Source organism: Talpa occidentalis, unplaced genomic scaffold (assembly GCF_014898055.3).
Source record: "Talpa occidentalis isolate TD23 unplaced genomic scaffold, MPIMG_talOcc4v2.1, whole genome shotgun sequence".
In the NCBI taxonomy this organism is placed as follows: domain Eukaryota; kingdom Metazoa; phylum Chordata; class Mammalia; order Eulipotyphla; family Talpidae; genus Talpa; species Talpa occidentalis.
The window spans coordinates 26,363,205-26,383,007 of NW_026555331.1; the positions used below are offsets into that span (position 1 = coordinate 26,363,205).

At 37.8% G+C, this 19,803-nt stretch overlaps 1 protein-coding gene across 2 annotated transcripts in view; it reads right to left on the reverse strand.

Annotated features, from left to right (window-relative positions):
• The window catches only part of OXR1 (oxidation resistance 1), a 285,034-nt gene that overhangs the window by 172,881 nt on the left and 92,350 nt on the right, over window positions 1-19,803 (reverse strand). For both annotated transcript variants that reach the window (XM_054692036.1, XM_054692035.1), the window contains exon 2: window positions 1,415-1,611. In XM_054692036.1, coding sequence (XP_054548011.1) covers window positions 1,415-1,611 — 197 coding nt within the window. The remainder of the gene's footprint in view (window positions 1-1,414; window positions 1,612-19,803) is intronic.

Consider the following 19,803-nt stretch of genomic DNA (forward strand, 5'->3'; position numbering starts at 1 on the left):
ATTTAAATGTAGTCCTCAGTTCAGCTACAAGAGGGCTCCCGGATTTTTCAAGTTATGTGAACCATAAATTGAGATTCTTTTCACTGGTAGGACATGCTGACTGGTAGCTAGGTGAGTTGGCATGGTTTCCCTAAATGAGATTATCTAGAAATTGCTGCTGTTATAAATTTGAAAAATGGAAATATGCACCTGTTTATACTGCCTTACATCAATTCTTACTACTTAGCTATCACCATCCTCAAAGACTATGCCCATTGTCTATTGAAAAATAAGACTAGAACTTCTCAATCAGGAAACCAGAGAACATGCAGAAAGAGGATGCAAAATAACGGAAAGGGAAAACATGGTTTCAGTAGTCAAATCCCACAACACAACAAGGCCTATTTGGAAGTATCTCTTCAAGCTTGGAGGAAGTAATTAACCCAAACATGTAGGACACTAAAATACACAAGAAAAACATTTTAAACACACCATATTGCGTGGAAGAAGCCAAACAAAACATGATCTCTTTGTTGTAATTTTGGTTAACCGCCGCAGCCATAGTCTCTACTGTTAAGGCTCTTGGACATAATCAAATCTCTCCAAAATGAAATATTGTATGAACTCAAAGCCTCCATCCTCTTCCTGGATAGCTCTCCCTACACAGCATCCTCTACCAAAGATAAAATGTTTAATGATTTTTGTCTCAAACTAAGATATCAAAAATTGTTACTACTAGTTAAAAAGCAAAGCCAAAGATACAACTAATGAACAAATATTGGTAATTCAACTAATTTAGATTGATTACCTACAACATTGCAATTAGATGTTCAAGTTTAAAATTACAGGACATTATTCAACCTGGAAAAATGGCTTCTCCTCTCCACTGACTACTCCTACACACTGGGTTCTGGGTGTGATCCAGTCTCTCTAAAGTGCTAGGCAAGTCCAAAGGCCCTGTAGCGAACTGTGCCCTCCCCACAGAAAGCAATAACTTGCTATTTACCTAGTGACTTTGTTAGTTACAGGCTGGCACCCACTACAGTCATAACAAGCTGACAGAATAGGGTCAGAGACATGATAGCCTAGAGGGAAAAGGAAAAGAACTAAAACAACCAAAATGGCACCAGCTGGAGAATGATGAAAATGAACACAGCATGCCACATATAAGCTCAGAAGCTGGAAAGCCTACTATGTACAATTTACTCCCCTTAGACCAGTACAGAGAAAAATCCTCAATTCTGCTCTCTTATTTAACATTGCTGAAGGTCTTTAGTATTTCTGTCTCCATGTTCAGACCATAGTAAAAAAATATGCAAATAAGCCACCAGGAAGATATACACATTGAAGGAGGCATTTAAACACCGACCTGCCAATTCACATGCCATTTAGAAAGCCTGCTTCTGTCCCCTTGCCTCCAAAGTCATGTACTCACCAATGGTGTAGAACCTCTTCAGTTCACTCCTCCGGGAAGGATGCTTCTGGGTGTTTGCTGCATTGTTCTGCTCCTCTTCAATAATGGGGGTCTTGGGTGTGGGGGGCTTGCTGGCTTGTGGCATTTGCTTTCCTGCACCAGCCAAAGGGTTGAACCCTGGAGCCGTGATATCCACTGACTGGGACTTTTTCTTTAACCTGCAGGTAGAGAAGACCACACGCTGGGATGACCCACTTGCGAGACTCTTGTTCCATGTCTATCTCCACCATACTTTTTAAACAACTGCGTTACATTTGGCCCTGAAATAAAGACAAAGTCTACTAGAAACTATCAACTTTCTGATAGTATTTTAGATTCTTCACATTTTGAAAACTAGTTGAGAACAAGAAATCGTCTGCTGTAGCATTTTGAAAGGTTTTATTGAAATATATGAAGATGTAGGATGATAAGGATATTAATTTTTGTAATAGCAAATTAAAATGTGCTGGCAGATGATGATAAAGCATTTGGCTATTGTTTTTAGTTCTGAGAAGTGTTAGTGCTATTGAAAAACACTAGTTAGACCTAAATAGCTGTAACTCAGAAATGGAAAACGAAATAATTGTTTGGGTTACTAGAAGTTGTCAGTGCTTTCTGTTTTACATATAACAGCATTTAAGCTGCAAAATTAGAAAACTTATATTATTTCTTCAGATACTGTTAATAGTGACGATATTGCTCACTTCCACACTTTAGAGAGCTGACATCAGGCCCAACATGGAATGCAGAAAGCTATCTAGAAAACACTTCCCCACTTACACATGAGGATGTTTCTCCAAGTGTAAAAACCATCAATAAATGGTATAGGTATCAAATAATTCAAGCTGTACCATGTGATATTTCTAATGTAACTGAACCCTCAGCTCAGCATACTACTGGCCCCTGGTTCTTTCAAAAGTCAGTGGTAAGCATCATTTTTTCAAGTCTTAATTCCCTATAGAAAACAAGCTGGGAGTTTATCAATTCTGGTGATCACACCTGAATCTCTGCAATTTCCTAAACATTTCATCTGTCTTCACGCTTCCAGGCTTTTCCATTAGGTTAGCTCCCATTCTCTACCCCAGTAGGACATCGCACATACTTCTATGCTCAGTAAATACGTATTTCTCTGGGGAGTTTCCTATGACATAGACCTTGGAGCCTAACACCATTCACAGAGGGGAGTTTCATAATGAATGTTTGATGACATTCTATTAAATTCAATTTACCAGAGCAAACGCTTTATTTAAGAAATAGAATGTGTCAATTAGTAAAAAAAAAAAAATCATTAATGAAAGCAATGTTAACTCACTCAATTTGTCATTTAATTACCACCTATACGATTTTTGCCAAGTCTACACAGCACTTACATTACCTATTTAATATTCATGAAAATCAACTCACTTTATGCAGATTGCTAACAAAAATTTAAAAAGTACTCAACAGTGTTAATAACTAGAAATGCAAGTTAAAACTACATTACATTCATAATAATACACCCACCAAAGTTACAGATGTGAAAGACATGCTATGATATTAAGTGTGCAAGAAATGCAACTGGATCTCCAATACCAGTGTAGGGAGTGCAAATTAATATGAACACTTTGGGTTAATGCATTGCAGTAGGTCAAGGCATGTATCTTTTTTTTTTTTTTTTTTTTGGGACCCTCGCCGGCAGTCAGGGAACAAAACGGCGCTGCAGAGGCTGCAGGCAGCCTCACAGCCCAGCATTCAACTGCTGTGCCACCAGGGGAGGCCCAAGGCATGTATCTTTTGAGTCACCTATTTTATTCTTAGGAAATGCCAAACACAAATATATATATATGTCCCCCAAAAGACACAGTAAAGAATATTCCTAGATGTGCCATTGCAATGCACAAGTACCAAAATAACCCAAATGTCTACCAACCATAGAAGTGGATGAATTTACTATGATCTATGCATGAAATGGAATTTTGAGAAGAGACCTAAAGGAAGGAGCCTTGAGTATACCTGAGGAATAGCATTTCAGTAAATGAGGAACATGTTTTTTTTGCATTAGAGGAACAGGGCGGTGGGAACACCAAAAGGGAGAGATGAGTGCAACAAGATGGTGCTGGAAGACAGGGGCTCAGGGAGGATGGGACAGAGCTTCCAGGCCATTCAAGGATGAGGCCAAGAGAAGATGGAAGCAAAGGAGTCATCACATAATTACTGTAGCTTAACAGAATCCCTCTGACTGTTTTGTTGAAATTAGATTGGAGGCTGTATCTGAAAGTTAAGCAAATTGCATGCAAAGTTCTTCAAGGAGGAATCACTAAAAATCACCTACTATCCGGGATACTTGAGGAAACATGGATTTATTTTGCATGGGGTCATCTACCTTTTATTAATGCCTTCATCTTTCCAATAATAACATTCTTTTCAAAATTGTATATATTTTTTGAGATAATGTTGGTTTGCACTATTGTATATGCTTGAGGGCTGGAGGATCATACATCTGCAGATAAAAGTTACCACAGTCCACTCATCACCAAAGCTCCCATAATTCTCCACCACAGACCACTGGCATCCTGCCTGTACCCTGCTCTGGTAGCTTCAATTCTACAGTCATCTTTCTAGGGTTTGGTTTGGCTTTGTCTATTTCTTTCTTTCTCAATATTCCATATGAGCGAAATCATGTGGTATTTGTGTTGCTTCTGTTTTTTTAAATATTAGCTCTGCTTTTCATTTTTTTATTTTTAATTTTAAGATTTATTTATTTATGCATACAAGGCCAGAGGTGCAAGGGGTGAGAGGATTTGCCAGAGACAGAGTGGGGAATAGAACATGCAGACTGACTGAATACACTGTTGAGGGGAGCAACGGGCAAGTCAGGAGAAGTCTGCTGCACCATGTGGGTAGCTCCATGGCTGGGGATCGAACTTGTGCTGCAGTGGCTGCGGCTAGCTTCATAGGTCACGTCTTAACCCCTTGCGCCATCAGGAAGGCCCATTTGTGTTGCTTCTTGACTTATTTTGTTCAACATCATCCCCACTAGGACCATCCATGTAGTCACAAAAGGCAGGATTTCAACTTTTTTTTAAATAGCTGGGTAGTACTCCATTGTGAAGAATACTTTTCTTACCTTAGTCTGGAATTTGTAGAATCTAATGTTATAATTTCACTATAAGCAATTAAAGAATGCATTAAGATTAATAAGAAAAACAAGTTTGAAATAAATTTCAGGTCACAGAGGCAACAAATTTTTCCTAGCATGGATTTCCAGAAAAGCACACTCAGATGCACACGTAGACTATTCTAAAACGATGACACCAAACTTTGAAAAATCACCACTATTTGACCATTTTCACCCATAAAATGTCAACTTCTTGTAGTTCACTCTATAAACTTTATTTCAAAATTAAATTTGAATTTCAATAAAGCAAATTTGGGGATAGAAGGGGTGCAGGGGAGTAGGAGATGTCAAAGAAAGTTGTATTTTAAAGAAAGCCAACTGCTTTCTAGTTCTCAGCAAAGATTATTTTCAAAATGTAGGCAAGTTCTCAAATTCACATACCAGATTATTTTATCAGGAGAAACTGTTTCTCTTATGTCAGCCTGTTTTAGATTTGATCAAAATTACTAAATTAATGTTTCTTAACAGAGAGTTATCAGCAATGAGAGATGGTGCTCTCAGAGATAAAGAGCTAGATACTATAATTGATGAAGCTCTTCATCACATCAAATTGTCTCTGTGGCCCACAAGTCCATCTCATAATCTCTGGAATCAGCAAAAGACATTGTTCTGGACTCCAAAAGCCAAAGACAAGCAGAAAATAGCCCTTCTGTGTTTTTCCTTTTCTTTCTTTATGTCCTCCTCTAACAAACACTCTTGCAATTAAGACTTGAAACGTATGTGTCTTCCTTTTGTTGCTGGATTCTGGAACTTGCCAGTAAGTTTGCTGGCTTGTTTAGAAGAGATTTCCATTTACACGTTCTTAGAAAGCAGAACTGTGTGGGTAACTGAATTACTCCCTTAAAGCTTCTAAAATTGACTACTGTGGTTGACAAGGAAACCTGCTAAATGCTACCTTCAATTTCCAAATTTTATGAAAGAGGGAATTCTTTGTAAATTTTTAACAATGTTCTTAATTAAATGTGTTAAACAAATGTAAATATAGCATAATGGAATATGTAGGTGTGCATGAGATAAAATACCCATTGATAATAAATGAAACATTACAAACAGAGACAAAAATAATCTCTTAATAGGCACCCAAAGGATCTTTGTTTAATGTGCTTTGCATTTTCAAAGGCAACTGAGTGCCAACATCTTGGATGGAAAAAAAGGACAAGAACAAAAGGAACCATCCTTCTTGGCATGGCCCCGCCAGGCAGACTCTGCTATTTCATAATATTTGCCTTTTACTCCTATTACTCCATTTCTGAGCAGAAAAGAACTTTTCCTACCCTCCTCCACATATATTCCAATACTTCCTCTCAGTGCAGTAATTAAGATCAACATATTTCTGAGATTCAATTTCTTCATCTATGAAAAGAGGATAAAATACACCCAGAAAGAGGATAAAGCAAATTTCCTGGGTAAAATTACTTACATAGGATGCTCTCAACCAATGCAAACTCTGATCTTTTTATAAGAGGATAGAAGGTGATGACATAATTTTGTTCTTCAAACTTCCAAGGGATACTGAGGAAATCAGCTTCTCAGAATTCATTGCTATTGCATCACTTTAGAAAACAGTGAGCCTGCAGGGACCATGCTCCATGGAGGAACTTCACTCATGCTACAGTGTGGATCTAGGGGAAGGAGTGGATGATAACAAGAGGACAATCTAATGGGAGCTGTTTGTACAGTGAGCAATGTTATATTAGGTTGTTGGAAAAGTCATGTCGTATTTTTTTTTTAAAGATTTATTTATTTTATACTATAAGAACTGGAGTACTGGCCAGAGGTGTGTGTGTGATGGGGGGGAGGGGTGAAAGGATTCACCAGAGACAGAGTGGGTAACAGAACAATAAACTGCTGAGGGGAGCAGAGCACAAGACAGGAGAGGTCTGTTGCACCACGTAGGTAGCTCCCTGGGTGGGGATCAAACTGCTGCAGTGGCTGAGGATAGCTTTCATAGGTTGCGTCTTAACCCCTTGCGCCACCTGGGTGGCCCCTTTTTAATGTTTTTCAAGCAAAAATGCATCATGACTTTTTCTGACAACCTAATATTTCTCCTAAGAGAGTCACTGAATCTTTCAGAAATGATGGAATTCATCAGATTGTTCACTTGAGTGCATATATGCAGAAATGTGTATATATATATATATATATCTGTGATTAAAAGCAAACTTAGAATCAAAGGAGGAGACCAGGGAACATGAGGAAGCAAGAACAAGAACTGGAAGAAAAGTGTTAGGTGGGCTTCTGTCTTTGCTACTCTGTAAAAATAGGGGTCTTGCAATTTCAAACAGTCTCCAAGGAGCAAAATCCTGTAGACTGATGAAATGTGAAGTTGAAAGAACTAGGGAACAAAAGAAGTAGCTAAGAACTTCCAACACCAATTTAGACAGAATCATTCTCATAGTAATCAAGTAAATTTTATTCTTGCATAACATATTTCTAGTTTATTTGAAACATAAGATATCTTCCACCCATTTTCTGAATCACTGTTTGAGTAGTATACGTGACTCTTTTGACTTAAATGAGTTAATAAATCTCAAACTCAGGATTTGCACCCATGGTAAGTGAATTTGGTTTTCCAGTGCTCACCACTGAGGTCTTCTTTCTATAATCTGGGTCAATTCTCTAATTCAGTAGCTTTTACCATAAAGAAAGTTTTTACGCTAAGCTTCTCTATATTTAGCATTAATGCCTATTATTTATTACTCGTCATAGTCTTTTGGTCTTTCCTTCCCTTTTCCTCTCACAATGTAGGGTTTTCATCTTCTAACTCTCCACCCTTCTATCATCTTACATGCAAGTAAAAAATCTAGAAATGTTTTTTATCTTTCTTTGTCTATCATGCTCTGCACCGTGTGTGTGTGTGTGTGTTTGTGTGTGTGTGTGTAAGAACTGGGGCACAGGCCAGAGGTGCAGAGGTGGAGAGGATTCAGCAGAGACAGAGTGGGGAGTAGAACAGGCAAATCTACTGAAATACACTGCTGAGGGGAGCAGCAGGTGAGACAGGAGAGGTCTGTTGCATCATATGTGGGTTAGCTCCCTGCCCGGGGATCGAACTCAGGCTGTAGTGGTGATAGGGCCGAAACTTAACCGCTAGGCCAACAGGGAGGCCCCTTGTTCTGCATCTTTTAATAATTTTGATATTTTGTTTTAGTACAGCATGAAGAACTCTACCTTAAATCTAAAGTAATTCCTGATAGGACCTAAATGTACAAGACAAAATGTATTCACTTGAGTTCTTAACTGGAATTATCTATTTCACCAAGTGGAATTCAAATTGTACCTGCAATATAACTAGTTAGACTCCTGAGTTCTGTAGCTATCTGAAATAAATGAAACTTCTATCTGCTTACTATAGTCTTCAGAAGCCTGGAGTAATAACAATTGAGAAAATTTTCTGTAGTATGGTGGAAAGAGTTTCTAGGTCATAGAAACTTAAGTTGATATAACATTAGTATGCAAAAACCACACTTTCATAAATTTGTGTCTGTCACAAATATATGTGAGATAATTTGATTCTGGAACAAAATCAAGTATAATTGCAACAAATTCATATATGCTTCTAATCAGATGAGGTTAAGAAAAACTTGTCAGAAAAACAAGTTTTTCTTAACCTCTTCTTGCCTTAGTTTTCTCATATATTAAATGGAGATATTAATAATACCTATGCCATAAAATTAACATAAGGATTAAATTAATATTTATAAAAGCACATAGGATTATTGACATGTAAGTATTATATAAGCTTTTTCCTTGGGGAAAAACACATAAACACATGAACAGCCATTGAACATTTATACTGTATAGGGTATAATGCACATGTTATACTTACATTATGTTTCATTTACTGATCATGACAAACCTATGTGTTAGGTATCACATTTCCTATTTGTTGACTGGTCAATTGTGGTTTAGAGAAAGTGACAGGATAAGATGTTTGGAAAGTTAGAATCCAACCAGGACATTTTAAAATCAGGAGACAGATACAAATTTCAACTCTGACACTTAGCAGTCATGTTTACTTTGGGCTAGGCTCGGGACACTGCTAGTTTCTATTTTCATCCCCATAACAGCTGTCTCATGCTGTCTACTTTACCCAAGAAAGTAGTGAGACAAGATGTGCGTTAATTTTTGTGAAAGGATTTTTGTAAAATTCCACAGAAATCTACAGTACTAAGAGTAGCTAAATAAATTCAGTCTTTGACCCATTCATTTATTGCATGTTTATTCAAGTATACAAGCACACTTATTTCCATGGAGGTTAGTGAATGGCTGTGCCCCAAAGATCCAACACTTGTAGTCCTTTCCAGTAATTTCCAGCAAGAAGGCCATCTGGGGTTTGCACAACTCATTACTGTTAGCAAAGCTGTCTCTTCACTTCCTAAAAGAGCTAATGTTAGGATTTTTTTTTTTTTTAAAGTACTGATGCTGCTGAGAAAGCAGATTTTCCAGTAGGATACCATGACTGCTGCAAAAATCTCGAGTCACTCAAAATGAGCTTTTGAGAGCAAATGTCTGAAACTGTTTCACACTGCAAAATTATGGGCTTTTGTTACCCCTCCTGTACAATCTGACTCAAATTCAGGAGCTAAAAACAAACCACAAAATCAGCAAAAAAAAAAAAAGCACATTCAGAAGTCCAACCAGAAGTAATGACAGACTGGAGATTGGAGATTGGAAACTTATGCATTAAAACAAGAAAACAATCCCTTGGGCTACAACCGTGCCAATTACAGCATGTTCAGTAACTGCTGTGGTCACACTGTTCCCTGTGGCCCCAAACAGGAAGATCAAGACAGAAAGTCTCACTTTCTGTGGAATCAGGAATTATACAATCTTCTCTGACAACTCCAAAGCAATGCAAAATGCTTCCACATTGAAAATTGGGGTTAGAACAGTTAATGGGACATCAAAAATAGATACCTTGTTATAATAAGCTAGGTTTCTAACCCTGTATTCATTCTGAGAAATCTCCTGTCTTGAAAACTCAGAGAACAGAGAATTCAAGAACAAAGCTACAGGTGCAATGAATCATTTGTTAGAAATTCTGCTGCTCAATGCAATTGATTTTACTCTCAAGGACAAGACAGTACATAATATGAACTGATTAGAAGCATGTATGAATTTGCTGCTATTACACCTGATTTTGTTTCAAAAATGTTAGAAATTAAATCCCAAACCAATCATCCTCTCAGGAGTTTAATAAATCCTAACATAAAAGGTTAGTACACTTACTGACCTTTGACAGAAAAGACATATAGTCCTTGATGTATCCCAGCTGGTTTATTTTTATCCCTATGTTTCTATCAGCCCAGAAAAGAGGAAGGAGGGAAGCATTTTCTATTAGAAGTCCTCACCACCAGATCAACTTTATTCCTACATTCACATAAATTCCTATCAGCTCACTATTTTATTCGCAGGTCTTAGTGTAATTATTGGCATATATTAGGCAATGAATAAGTAAACTGTTGGATGAATGAATGGCTTTATCATGGGGAAAAAAAAAGACAAAAATGCAAGCATGTAAGACTTTGGGCAGTTTGGTAGCAGACACAATGATCAATTCAACACATGCATATAACATAGCCTTCTGCTCAGCTCATTATGGGAATACTTTGGAGCTTGGGTAGAAAAGGGAAACTGTTTCATCTCTATTATCAGTATTATGATAAATATAAATAATATTTTACTTCTTTATTCATCAATCCAGCCTTGTAATTTCTAAAGAAACACTGTAGTTTTGATGCATTGATATTTCTTATGCAAAAATTTCAGTGGTGGTATGGAAATGTGAAAAGAACATGGATTCTTCTATTAAAAATCTGAATTCAAGTCCACAATTCACTGCTTTCAAGCAATCTAATGATGAAATAATTGTATTGATTAGAAATACTCTATGCTTTTGGAACACTCATTAAAAACTTTTCCTATTGTTTTTTATTATAAAGTTGCAAAATATTAAGTTAATAGTAGTGAAATTCTTATGAGTTTCTCCTTTCATGTATTTTACAATTATACCACTATGTTGCAAGCACTCACTCTGAAATTATACAAATTTCCAATTTATTTCAGTTTTTTTCCTTGAACTTCAAAACCTTTCAACTGGAAAATCCTGAAAGCAGAAACACATTATGCAAATGCAAAGATTAGGGCTTGAAGGATTTGGAAGTCAAATTCTTGTAAATGTTAAACAGTCTTCTGCAATAACTCATAGAGATGAAACTTGATTTTATTACTTTTGATGAAGTGGTTTGTAACATGCCAATGTCACATCAATTTCACTCTGTTTATTCATTTTAGGAAAAAGAATCAGAATAAATATGACTATTTTCAGACTTTAGGCTTTGATACAGCATTGCTGATTAAAGGTATCTATTTTTAACAGGATTTATTACAAACTATCTGTATAAAGCATATGGACCAACTGATTAAAATGTAGTTTTGCTTATGGACAACATAAGGCGATTTCAAATTTAATCAAGATAGTTTCTGCAGGTAATAATCTGAGCCAATGCGATTAGTTTATAGTTAAAACATCCATGTAGCACAACAATCTTTCATCTTAAGTTCCCCAAATAAAGACAAGAGATACAGGAAAAGCAAGAATAGAGAAAATAGAAGTCTCTTATTTACATATTAACTCAGGAATTTAATGGAAAATATCACTTGGGTTAAATCTTTAAACTAATCATTCTATCAATGACTACAAAAAAAAAAAACTTAAGTCACCCTAAATATTGTCAGATGAAAATGATGCTTTGTAATGTTAAATGTAAGACTGCATTACTAATAGCAATATCGATTGAAAAGAATTTTTTTAAAGATTTATTTATTTATTTATTTATTTATTTATTTATTTATTTATTTATTTATTTATACAAGCACTGGGTACAGTCAGAAGTGTGGGAGGGTGAGAGAATTCACCAGAGCCAGAGCGGGGAGCAGAACAGGCAGACTGAGGAAGTACACTGCTGAGGGGAGCAGCGGGCGGCAGGAGAGGTCTGCGTGCCATGTGGGACCCTCGCCCATCGTCCGAGGATAGAACCGGCGCTGCAGAGGCTGTGGGCAGCTTCACAACCCAGCGCTCAACTGCTGCACCACTAGGGAGGCCCAAGAATTTTTTTTTAATTGCCCTCTTTAGATTCTAATTTCCCACCCTAGATAGGCTAGACCATGTCTTCTCTCCCATTTTGAGAATCACAGGATGCATCTAGAGTTTTCTTGTTTGGATGACAGCGACTCAGTGCATAAAGGCCACTGTAGTGCACAAAAAAGTTGGATTTTCAACAAACAACTATGAACCAGAGACACTTTATGAGGGGTGGGGGGTGGGGAGGGGAGGGATTGGGGTTAAAATAAGGGGGTTGCAATTGTATGCGGAATATAAAATTTATTTAAAAAAATGTTGGATTTTAGGCTTTCCTCAGATAAACAAATAATATTCAAAATTATATGAAAGAAATCACTGATTTCTTCCCAAGGGTAACTCTATCAACCTTTATTTGTCTTTCTTCATTATTTAAAAATTTTCCTGTTATAGAAGAGAATGCAGTTCTCCTCTTGTGAAAACTCATCTTTCCATGTGTTTTCTCACCAATTGCATCCTGCTCCCTAGCCTCTGCAAGTCACAACCCAGTTGAGGAATATGGGGGTTCAGGACCCAATCACAAGCTGGCAGCTTGGAGAAGCAGCATCCTGGTGAGGCTGCTCTGAGACTCGGGATCCTTTGGGCACCAGATTGCAAAGAAGGAAGGCAGAGGAGCTGGGACACACATCCTCAGTCCTTTTCCCAGTCTGACAAGCGACTCTTTCTTTGGAGAGCAAAGGCATTGAGAGCCAAAGCTCTCTTTTCAATCCTTCGGAAAAGAAGCTGCCTTTTTACACATAAAGGAAGAGAAGCAGGAAAGAGAGAAGATGGTTTCTCCTATATCCATTTCTCAAGACTTTAATTCCTGGTTCTTTGCCCCCCCCAACTCCAGCCATTCATTTCTCCCTCTTTGCTAAACCATTCTCACCAGCACTGAACCACGAGTCAAGTCCTTTTCTCTTTGAGGCTCCTGCCCCATTTCTTGAGTTTTGATATGTGTTTATGTTCACTTTCCTCTGTTTTGTCTGACTCACTTCACTCTAGTGGGTTTGGAAGTTGACTTCCCTTTGCACCTAACACGGTGCCCTGCACATTATGATCACACTAAAAATATTTATTATATGAATGAAACAATTGCTCAATGAATAAATGATTAAATCATCACTTCAGATAAGGCTCCACACACGTCTTTAGGCTCACAGGGTATAAAGGTATGCTTATTTTTCCCATCACCTTTCCTTCCTAGCTTGGTTCAGTCACTCTGTCCCAAATGTTTCTCAAGAAATTGCTGTCATAGGTCTTTGCTGAAAAACCACAATATTCATAACAGTTATGTGAAAAAAAAAAACTGTCTCCTGATCTATGACCTATACTGATTTTGAAAGTTGAAAAGTATAATTGCATACAGGATCTAAGAAATAGGTGTGAATTTGGAAGGCCCCTTCACACAAATGTTGACATACAGGCATTGTGCTGGGGGCATTTCAGTACTGCATTTTCCAGGCTTCACGAGTCTGCAGGAGGTGAATTACATTAGGAGAAAAATGAAATGGAGGTCGAATGCAGAGAAGTGAAAGAACACTTATTAACAAAGCCAGGGGGAAGGGGGCAGTAGAAAAAAAATATATGTTCATATATAGATAAATTTATAATTCCATTAAGGACTTACGAAAATTCCTACTTACTAACTGCTTATTTAAAAGAGTATATTTAATCAATCACCAGTAAAGAATAAGAAATAAAATCCAATGGTGGCAAAAGGTAGAAATCTATATTTTATTGTTGACTGGAGGATTTTAAGTCTGTAGGGAACCTGAATTCAACCATTTAATTTTGCAATGGCAGTGGTGGAATTAATGTTTCTTGGGCTCAAGCTGTATGTTAAGTAAATGACAAATTGTTGCCTTTAATCCATAAATCATCAGTTACTTAAGGTCAGGAACTGTCTTATTCAGAGTTGAATCAACAGTGCCCTGGGTTCTGCCAGGAAGAGTAGCCAGAAGTAAAGGCTTGGCTTCACCTAAGGAGACACTGAATATTGGTATGTACAAATGCTACAGGAAGGTCTTTCCTGCAGCCCTATGGACACTTAGCTGCTTTGTAGCACAAACCTGACCATGGCAGCACAGTGCTTGTCTGGGTTCCTTCTCAGGCCAGTGCTTGGACTCTGCTGTGACTAGGAATAAAATCGGACAAAGGACTTTTCACCCAAACCTCATCATCTTTATCGGTTCAATGCCAATAATCTTTACTGCAATATTTGCCAAACAAGTTTACACATCTTTCCGTTCACCAAGTATTAGGTGATTCGCTTCTATAGCCGAGGCACTGTACTAGACTCCAGGGATCTTACTGGCTGGCATCAGCACTCTGCATTGTGTTAGGTGCTCAGATCTGGCTCTTGTCAGGTGGGATATTTCATGAGTTCTTTGTAGTCCACCCTGCCTTCACTCTAGATCAGATTTCTCATCTGCAATTTCCTGTGTTTGAATGAATGCAAATTTTCCCCCCAGGTCACTAGCAGCTCTTCCCCCAGCTCCCAGGTACACTGCCTGTTCTTTCTGCTGGGGTTACCTCTATCCCCAGGAAGTCCTCTTGGATAAGACCTAAGATTCTTCCAGTCCAGGTATCTCTCGTATGGTCACATCTAGCCAACAAGTGGTTTCAGAACACTGGCCAGGTGATGGCTCCTTTCCCTTCTTGGGGTTGTTCCAATGAAGCCTCAGACACATATTGGGGGTGGCGGGGGAGGACATGATTCCCAGAACCCCAGCAGCTCTCTCTCTCCCTCTGAAAATCCTGTTCTCTTCTCCATTCTGTTCTATTGGTTGGAGATGGGTTGTCAGCTAAGGGTCATAAAATCAGTCCCTGAATGTCAGATTTTCAAATCTTGATTTGGGGGAGTCTCATACTCATTTTGAAATGTGGGCACACTTGCTCGGTTCCAGCTAAAACAAGAGAAAACATCTAACTTTAATTTCCTGTTAAAAAAGCAATGCACCTTTATTAACCTTTCCTCAGGGCATGGCTCTTTAGCCAGAGGAGGGTTGGAACTGCCAAAGGAGGTGGTGATAGAATGGAGACATTCCTCCATTTTGGGAACATTTTAGTTAAAAGTCTTTATATGCATTTTTCATTTACTTTCTATATATTCATTGAAGGCTTATTACCAAGTGACAGGGGCACAAAGATAAAAAGAAAATGACTGCTACTCTTCAGGACATAAAAGGGGATAGATTTATAAAACCAAATGATAGAAAATGATAAGTACTCTTGTCACAAAGAGGTAATTCATTCCCAGCTTTGAATTTGCCTACAAGAAGTTCTAATTCCATGTGGATTTAGTTCTGATTACCTTTTATGCAACTATTAGAAATAAGTTCACGTATTTGTGAACTGTGAATCATTGCTGTTGGGAATAATTAGAATAAGATAAAAGCAAGGTTGTGGGGAAGAAAAGGAGGTGACTGTAAAGCAGAGAGCAGAAAGGGGTTAGAGGGATGATTTTGGTTTTTTCCTCTCGAGAAGCACTGGGCTGAAATGAGGTGGTAAGTCTTATTTTTACAGAACTGTTTTTAAAACAGAGGATATGTATAGCCAACGTGTTACAAAACAAAAAAGTTTGATCAAAAATGGCGAGATAAATGTATTTTTCGAATGAAACAGAGAACTTTGAGTGGAATAAACACAGCTTTACAAAACACCGAGGGCATCATCACCTTTGTTATTTTCTTGTGACCGGCACCATCAAATAGGCATGGCCATGCACACAGCTGCTTGAGAACCGCTGGACTAGATGATCCTAAAATTCTCTGGCTAATAAATTTACTTTGCTCAGAATCCTTTTATTCAAACCCGTTCTACTCCTGCCTTTGGCTTTCTAGGTTTTATAGCAGAGGAACAGATCTTCACTTTTGCAAGCCCTGTATTTAGGACCAGTTATATAATTTGTAATGTCCTCACAGAATGAAAATGTAAGGCCCATTGTGAAGAAAAAAAAAAATTAAGAATTCAAGATGCAACAGCAGGGTGTTAACCCAAGTGCAAGCCCTTCTGAGTCCCAGTCCAGGCTGCTGCACAGAATTCATACCCATGAAGCTGGATCTGCCTGTTTGCTAACATCAGCCCCCACATTGATTTCCCACAACACAGCATTTTGAAATGATGCTTCAGCATCTGGGAATCCTGCATAAGGAAATATTTCTAGAATGACAATCCAGCTTGATGGAGTCTTTGTTATTGGTCAGTAAATCCTATCTCACAAGTCATAACTTCAAAGTACTGTAGATATAGGAATTTTATTATATATAGTCCTACCCTCCTGACAGTTGAAATTTCCTTCATCAGCTTAAGTTCTGTGTCTACACAGTTATTACTGGAGCTTTAAATAATTTTCTAGGTGTATATAATTTCATCAAGACCACCTGCTGGTTGAACATCAGCTTTGGAGAAAGAACACTGAGATCCCCAAGCTCTGGAATGGGGTACAGCCAGAAAGGAGGTAAACTATCTTTCCCTTTTTGCCTTGAAGCAGGACGTGTTTAGGTAGACAGGATTTTTCTTTTGCATAGGTGGGGACAGTGTACAGAAAGGGTAATTGGAGAATCCTGTGAGGAGAAACCTGGCTATCATCTAGTCTAGCCACTGTCGAGCCGGCTTTAGATGCTACCAGGACCTACTACTGCTTCCACTCTTCTCATTCAATACATTTCCCACACAGAGCAAAGTCATCTTTTCACACTTTTCAGATCAAATCACTCCTTGCAGTAGCTTCACTGAGAACAGAGTCCAAGTCACTTATATCCTTCAGGAACTGGCCTGCCCTGGCCCTGCCCACCAGTCAGTCTCATATCTCTGTCCCTCCTCACTCTCTCTGTTCTGTTCACACGCTCCTTTCTGGTCCTAGAGACTGGACTAAGCTCAAAGCTTTTGTAAACAGGAGTCCCTTCCGCTTGCAATTCACCTTCTCTAAAAGTCTGGTTCCCAGGTACACAGGTCTAAACCCAGAGGTTCCTTTACAGAAAGACCTTCTTTGATCAACTAACCTAATTTTGCCAAATTTCCCCTTCACATATTTATGTTTTTCAGACCACTTCCCTCTAATACATTTTCTTGTGAATTATCTGTGGTCTTTAACCCCTTGATTAGCGATGTGAGAGCCAGAAGCTCTCCCGTTCACTGATGGATCAGCAGGGCTTAGAACAGAAATTTAGACAGTACAGCAATTTTGTAACACACTCAAATACTTCATTCTGCATTAACAAACATTATGTCATTTAAAAATGACAATCTACTTGCAGAAATTTTAATCTAGAAGGAAACTTTGTATGCTTTCTACCATTTATAAATGACAACTTCTATGCAGAGATTTTTAAATATCCAGGAAAAAGAATGACATCTTAAATGCAATACTTCATGTGTAGTATTACTGTATTTCTCTTTGATCACTCCTTATTTTGTCTCTTTGGTCACCTCTCAGGAACTACTTAAGTCATCCGCATGTGATGGCAATTCGTATCACAACAATGCAAGGAGCAGACGGTCAGGAGCTAAACATTAGTATCACTTATGACTCCTGGGTCATCGACTTTTGTCACAGCAAGCAAAACTCAGTGACCACATACTTAGTATTAATTTCTCAATGTCACAGGCAACAAAAATACTGCTTTATTATTCAGACGATAATTTAAAATTGCAAGTCATGACTAAGAGAGTGATAAGAAAGGCAGCTTTTTCAGGCAAGAACAATTCCACCACATTTAACTTCAAGGGTACTGCTGGAGGCAGGACCAAAGTATTAGTTTATCTCATCAGACACATCAGCTAGCTCTATTCTGTATTTTTTTATTGTTTTTCAAAAGATTTATTTATTTATGCATAGAAGAACTGGGGTATAGTCCAGAGGTGTATGGGGAGAAGAGGATTCACCAGAGACAGAGTGGGGAGCAGAACAGGCAGATCAACGGAAATACACTGATGAGGGAAGCAGCGGATGAGCCAGGAGAGGTCTGCTGTGCCATGTGGGTATCTCCCTGGCTGGGGATTTAATTCATGCTGCAGTGGCTGCGGATAGCTTCATAGGTTTTAACTAGCTCTATTCTGGCCTTACTTTTTGTACCAACATGAAATGTAAAGTAAAATTCTACTAGCAGCTCAAAAACCAAAGAACAGGTAACATTGTGAAACTTGTTCCTAATTCTTGTCATGCACTCAGTTGATTAAGGGCAGTAGCAATTTTGGTATCAGTAATAAGTTCTTCACGTATTTTCCTCTTTCCTACACAGTAGAAGCAAAGTATCACATAGTTTGGAGGAAAAATCCATAGATCGACAGAGCAGAATCTCTTTTGTCATTCTACTACATAGAACAAAAAAAAAATGAAACCATGCTACGCAAAGGTTTGGACCATGAAGGCAAAGAAATTAAAATCAATACATTTTATATTAAACAGAAATACTTTCCCCCCAAACTTAAGATGGTTTTCACTGACCAGTCTTCAAAAAAGACCACCAGAAATAACATTGTTCATGAAAAGAAACATTAGCAAAAGTAGCCAGTAACAAGCAGTTATTCTGGTAATCGCCATCTGTGAAAAAATGATAGTTGTCAAAGAAAGCAGGCCACTACAGACTTTTAAAATATCTGTCCATTCTTTAGCCAAAAAAAAGTAAAACCTGGCATTTGCTGATTCTATGCCATAAAAGATGATGAGGTGAACTAATGTCAAATAAAATTGTGTTGGGAAAAGAAAATCAACCCCAAGGAATTTTGAAAAAGTTTCCTAAGTGACAAATGCCATGAGTACCCAGATGTAGCATGTCATTTACACACACACACACTCAAACACACACACATGCACGTGCGCACACACACACAGCTTAAGATGTGAGTAAAACAGAAATCAGGGGTGCAATAATGATTTAAATCAATAGCTTTCAATTAAAAACCTGATTTAAATAAACTACATTCCTATGGTCCATGCTGTGATTTAAACGGTTTGGGATTTCATATAAAGATTTGTGTGAGTGAAGCTAAAATATCTTCATTAGTAAGAATATTTTTACTATTTTAAAGATAACATATTCTTTCCCTCTATTTTATAATAGTTGCTATCCTTATCGATTTGTTTATGACAGAATGTGATATATTTATTCTTTTAAGATTCATTTTCATTTATTTATGCATATAAGAACTGGGGTGTAGGCCAGAGATGTGGGGGGTGAGAGGGTCATCAGAGACAGAGTGGGGAGTGCTGAGACTTTAACCACTGTGCACCAGGAAGGCCCTGTGACATATTTAAAGGAATTCTCCATATGTGGATTATCTAAGTATTATACCTACAAAACACATTGAAAAAGAAAAGTTTGCTGAAAAGTAAAACTGGGAGCTTATATACTTACACCATTTTCTTAAATATATTTATTATAATTTTGCAAAAGGCAATTCATGGCACACAATATATGCTAATTTTCAGGAGTCTCCACGAGAAATTTTGGTGGCCATTGCTTAAGGATACTGCTTAAGTCCACTGCTTAATTTCTGGCAGGAAATTAAAATATGAAGACAAAAGTAATATGTACAAAAGTCAGAGATGAGCAGTGACATTTGGACTTAAAGTATACTAACAACTTTAATAAACAAGTTTTCTGGGCAAAATACACCTATAGTAAGAATGGGGAACAATAAGGTCACAAAGTAAGGAAATGTTAAATGGGCTTATTTCATAGTAAGAAGGTGAAACAGTTGCTTGTTGATTTGATTTTTTTCTTTATTTAGTCTTTTTTCTTGTCCCTTATTTCGGTTTTCTAAACTCCTGCTATGAGTAAGAGCATCCGGTATTTTTCTTTTACTTTCTGGCTTATTTCACTGAGCATGATCCCTTCCAGCTCCATCCAGAGACACATTACGGGGGGTGGGGGTGGCAGGAGAGGAAGTAGAGGAGGGATTAGGGTCAAAATAAGTGGGGTGGAACCATATGGGGAATATAACCAAAATGAAAATGCATACATTATGCAAAAATGAAAAATGATGTAAGAATTATATAAAATAAATTAATAAAAAAGGTGAAATATTCTCTAGTAATATATGTCTGACCTTACTCTCTGACACTCAATGACAGACATACACACACAC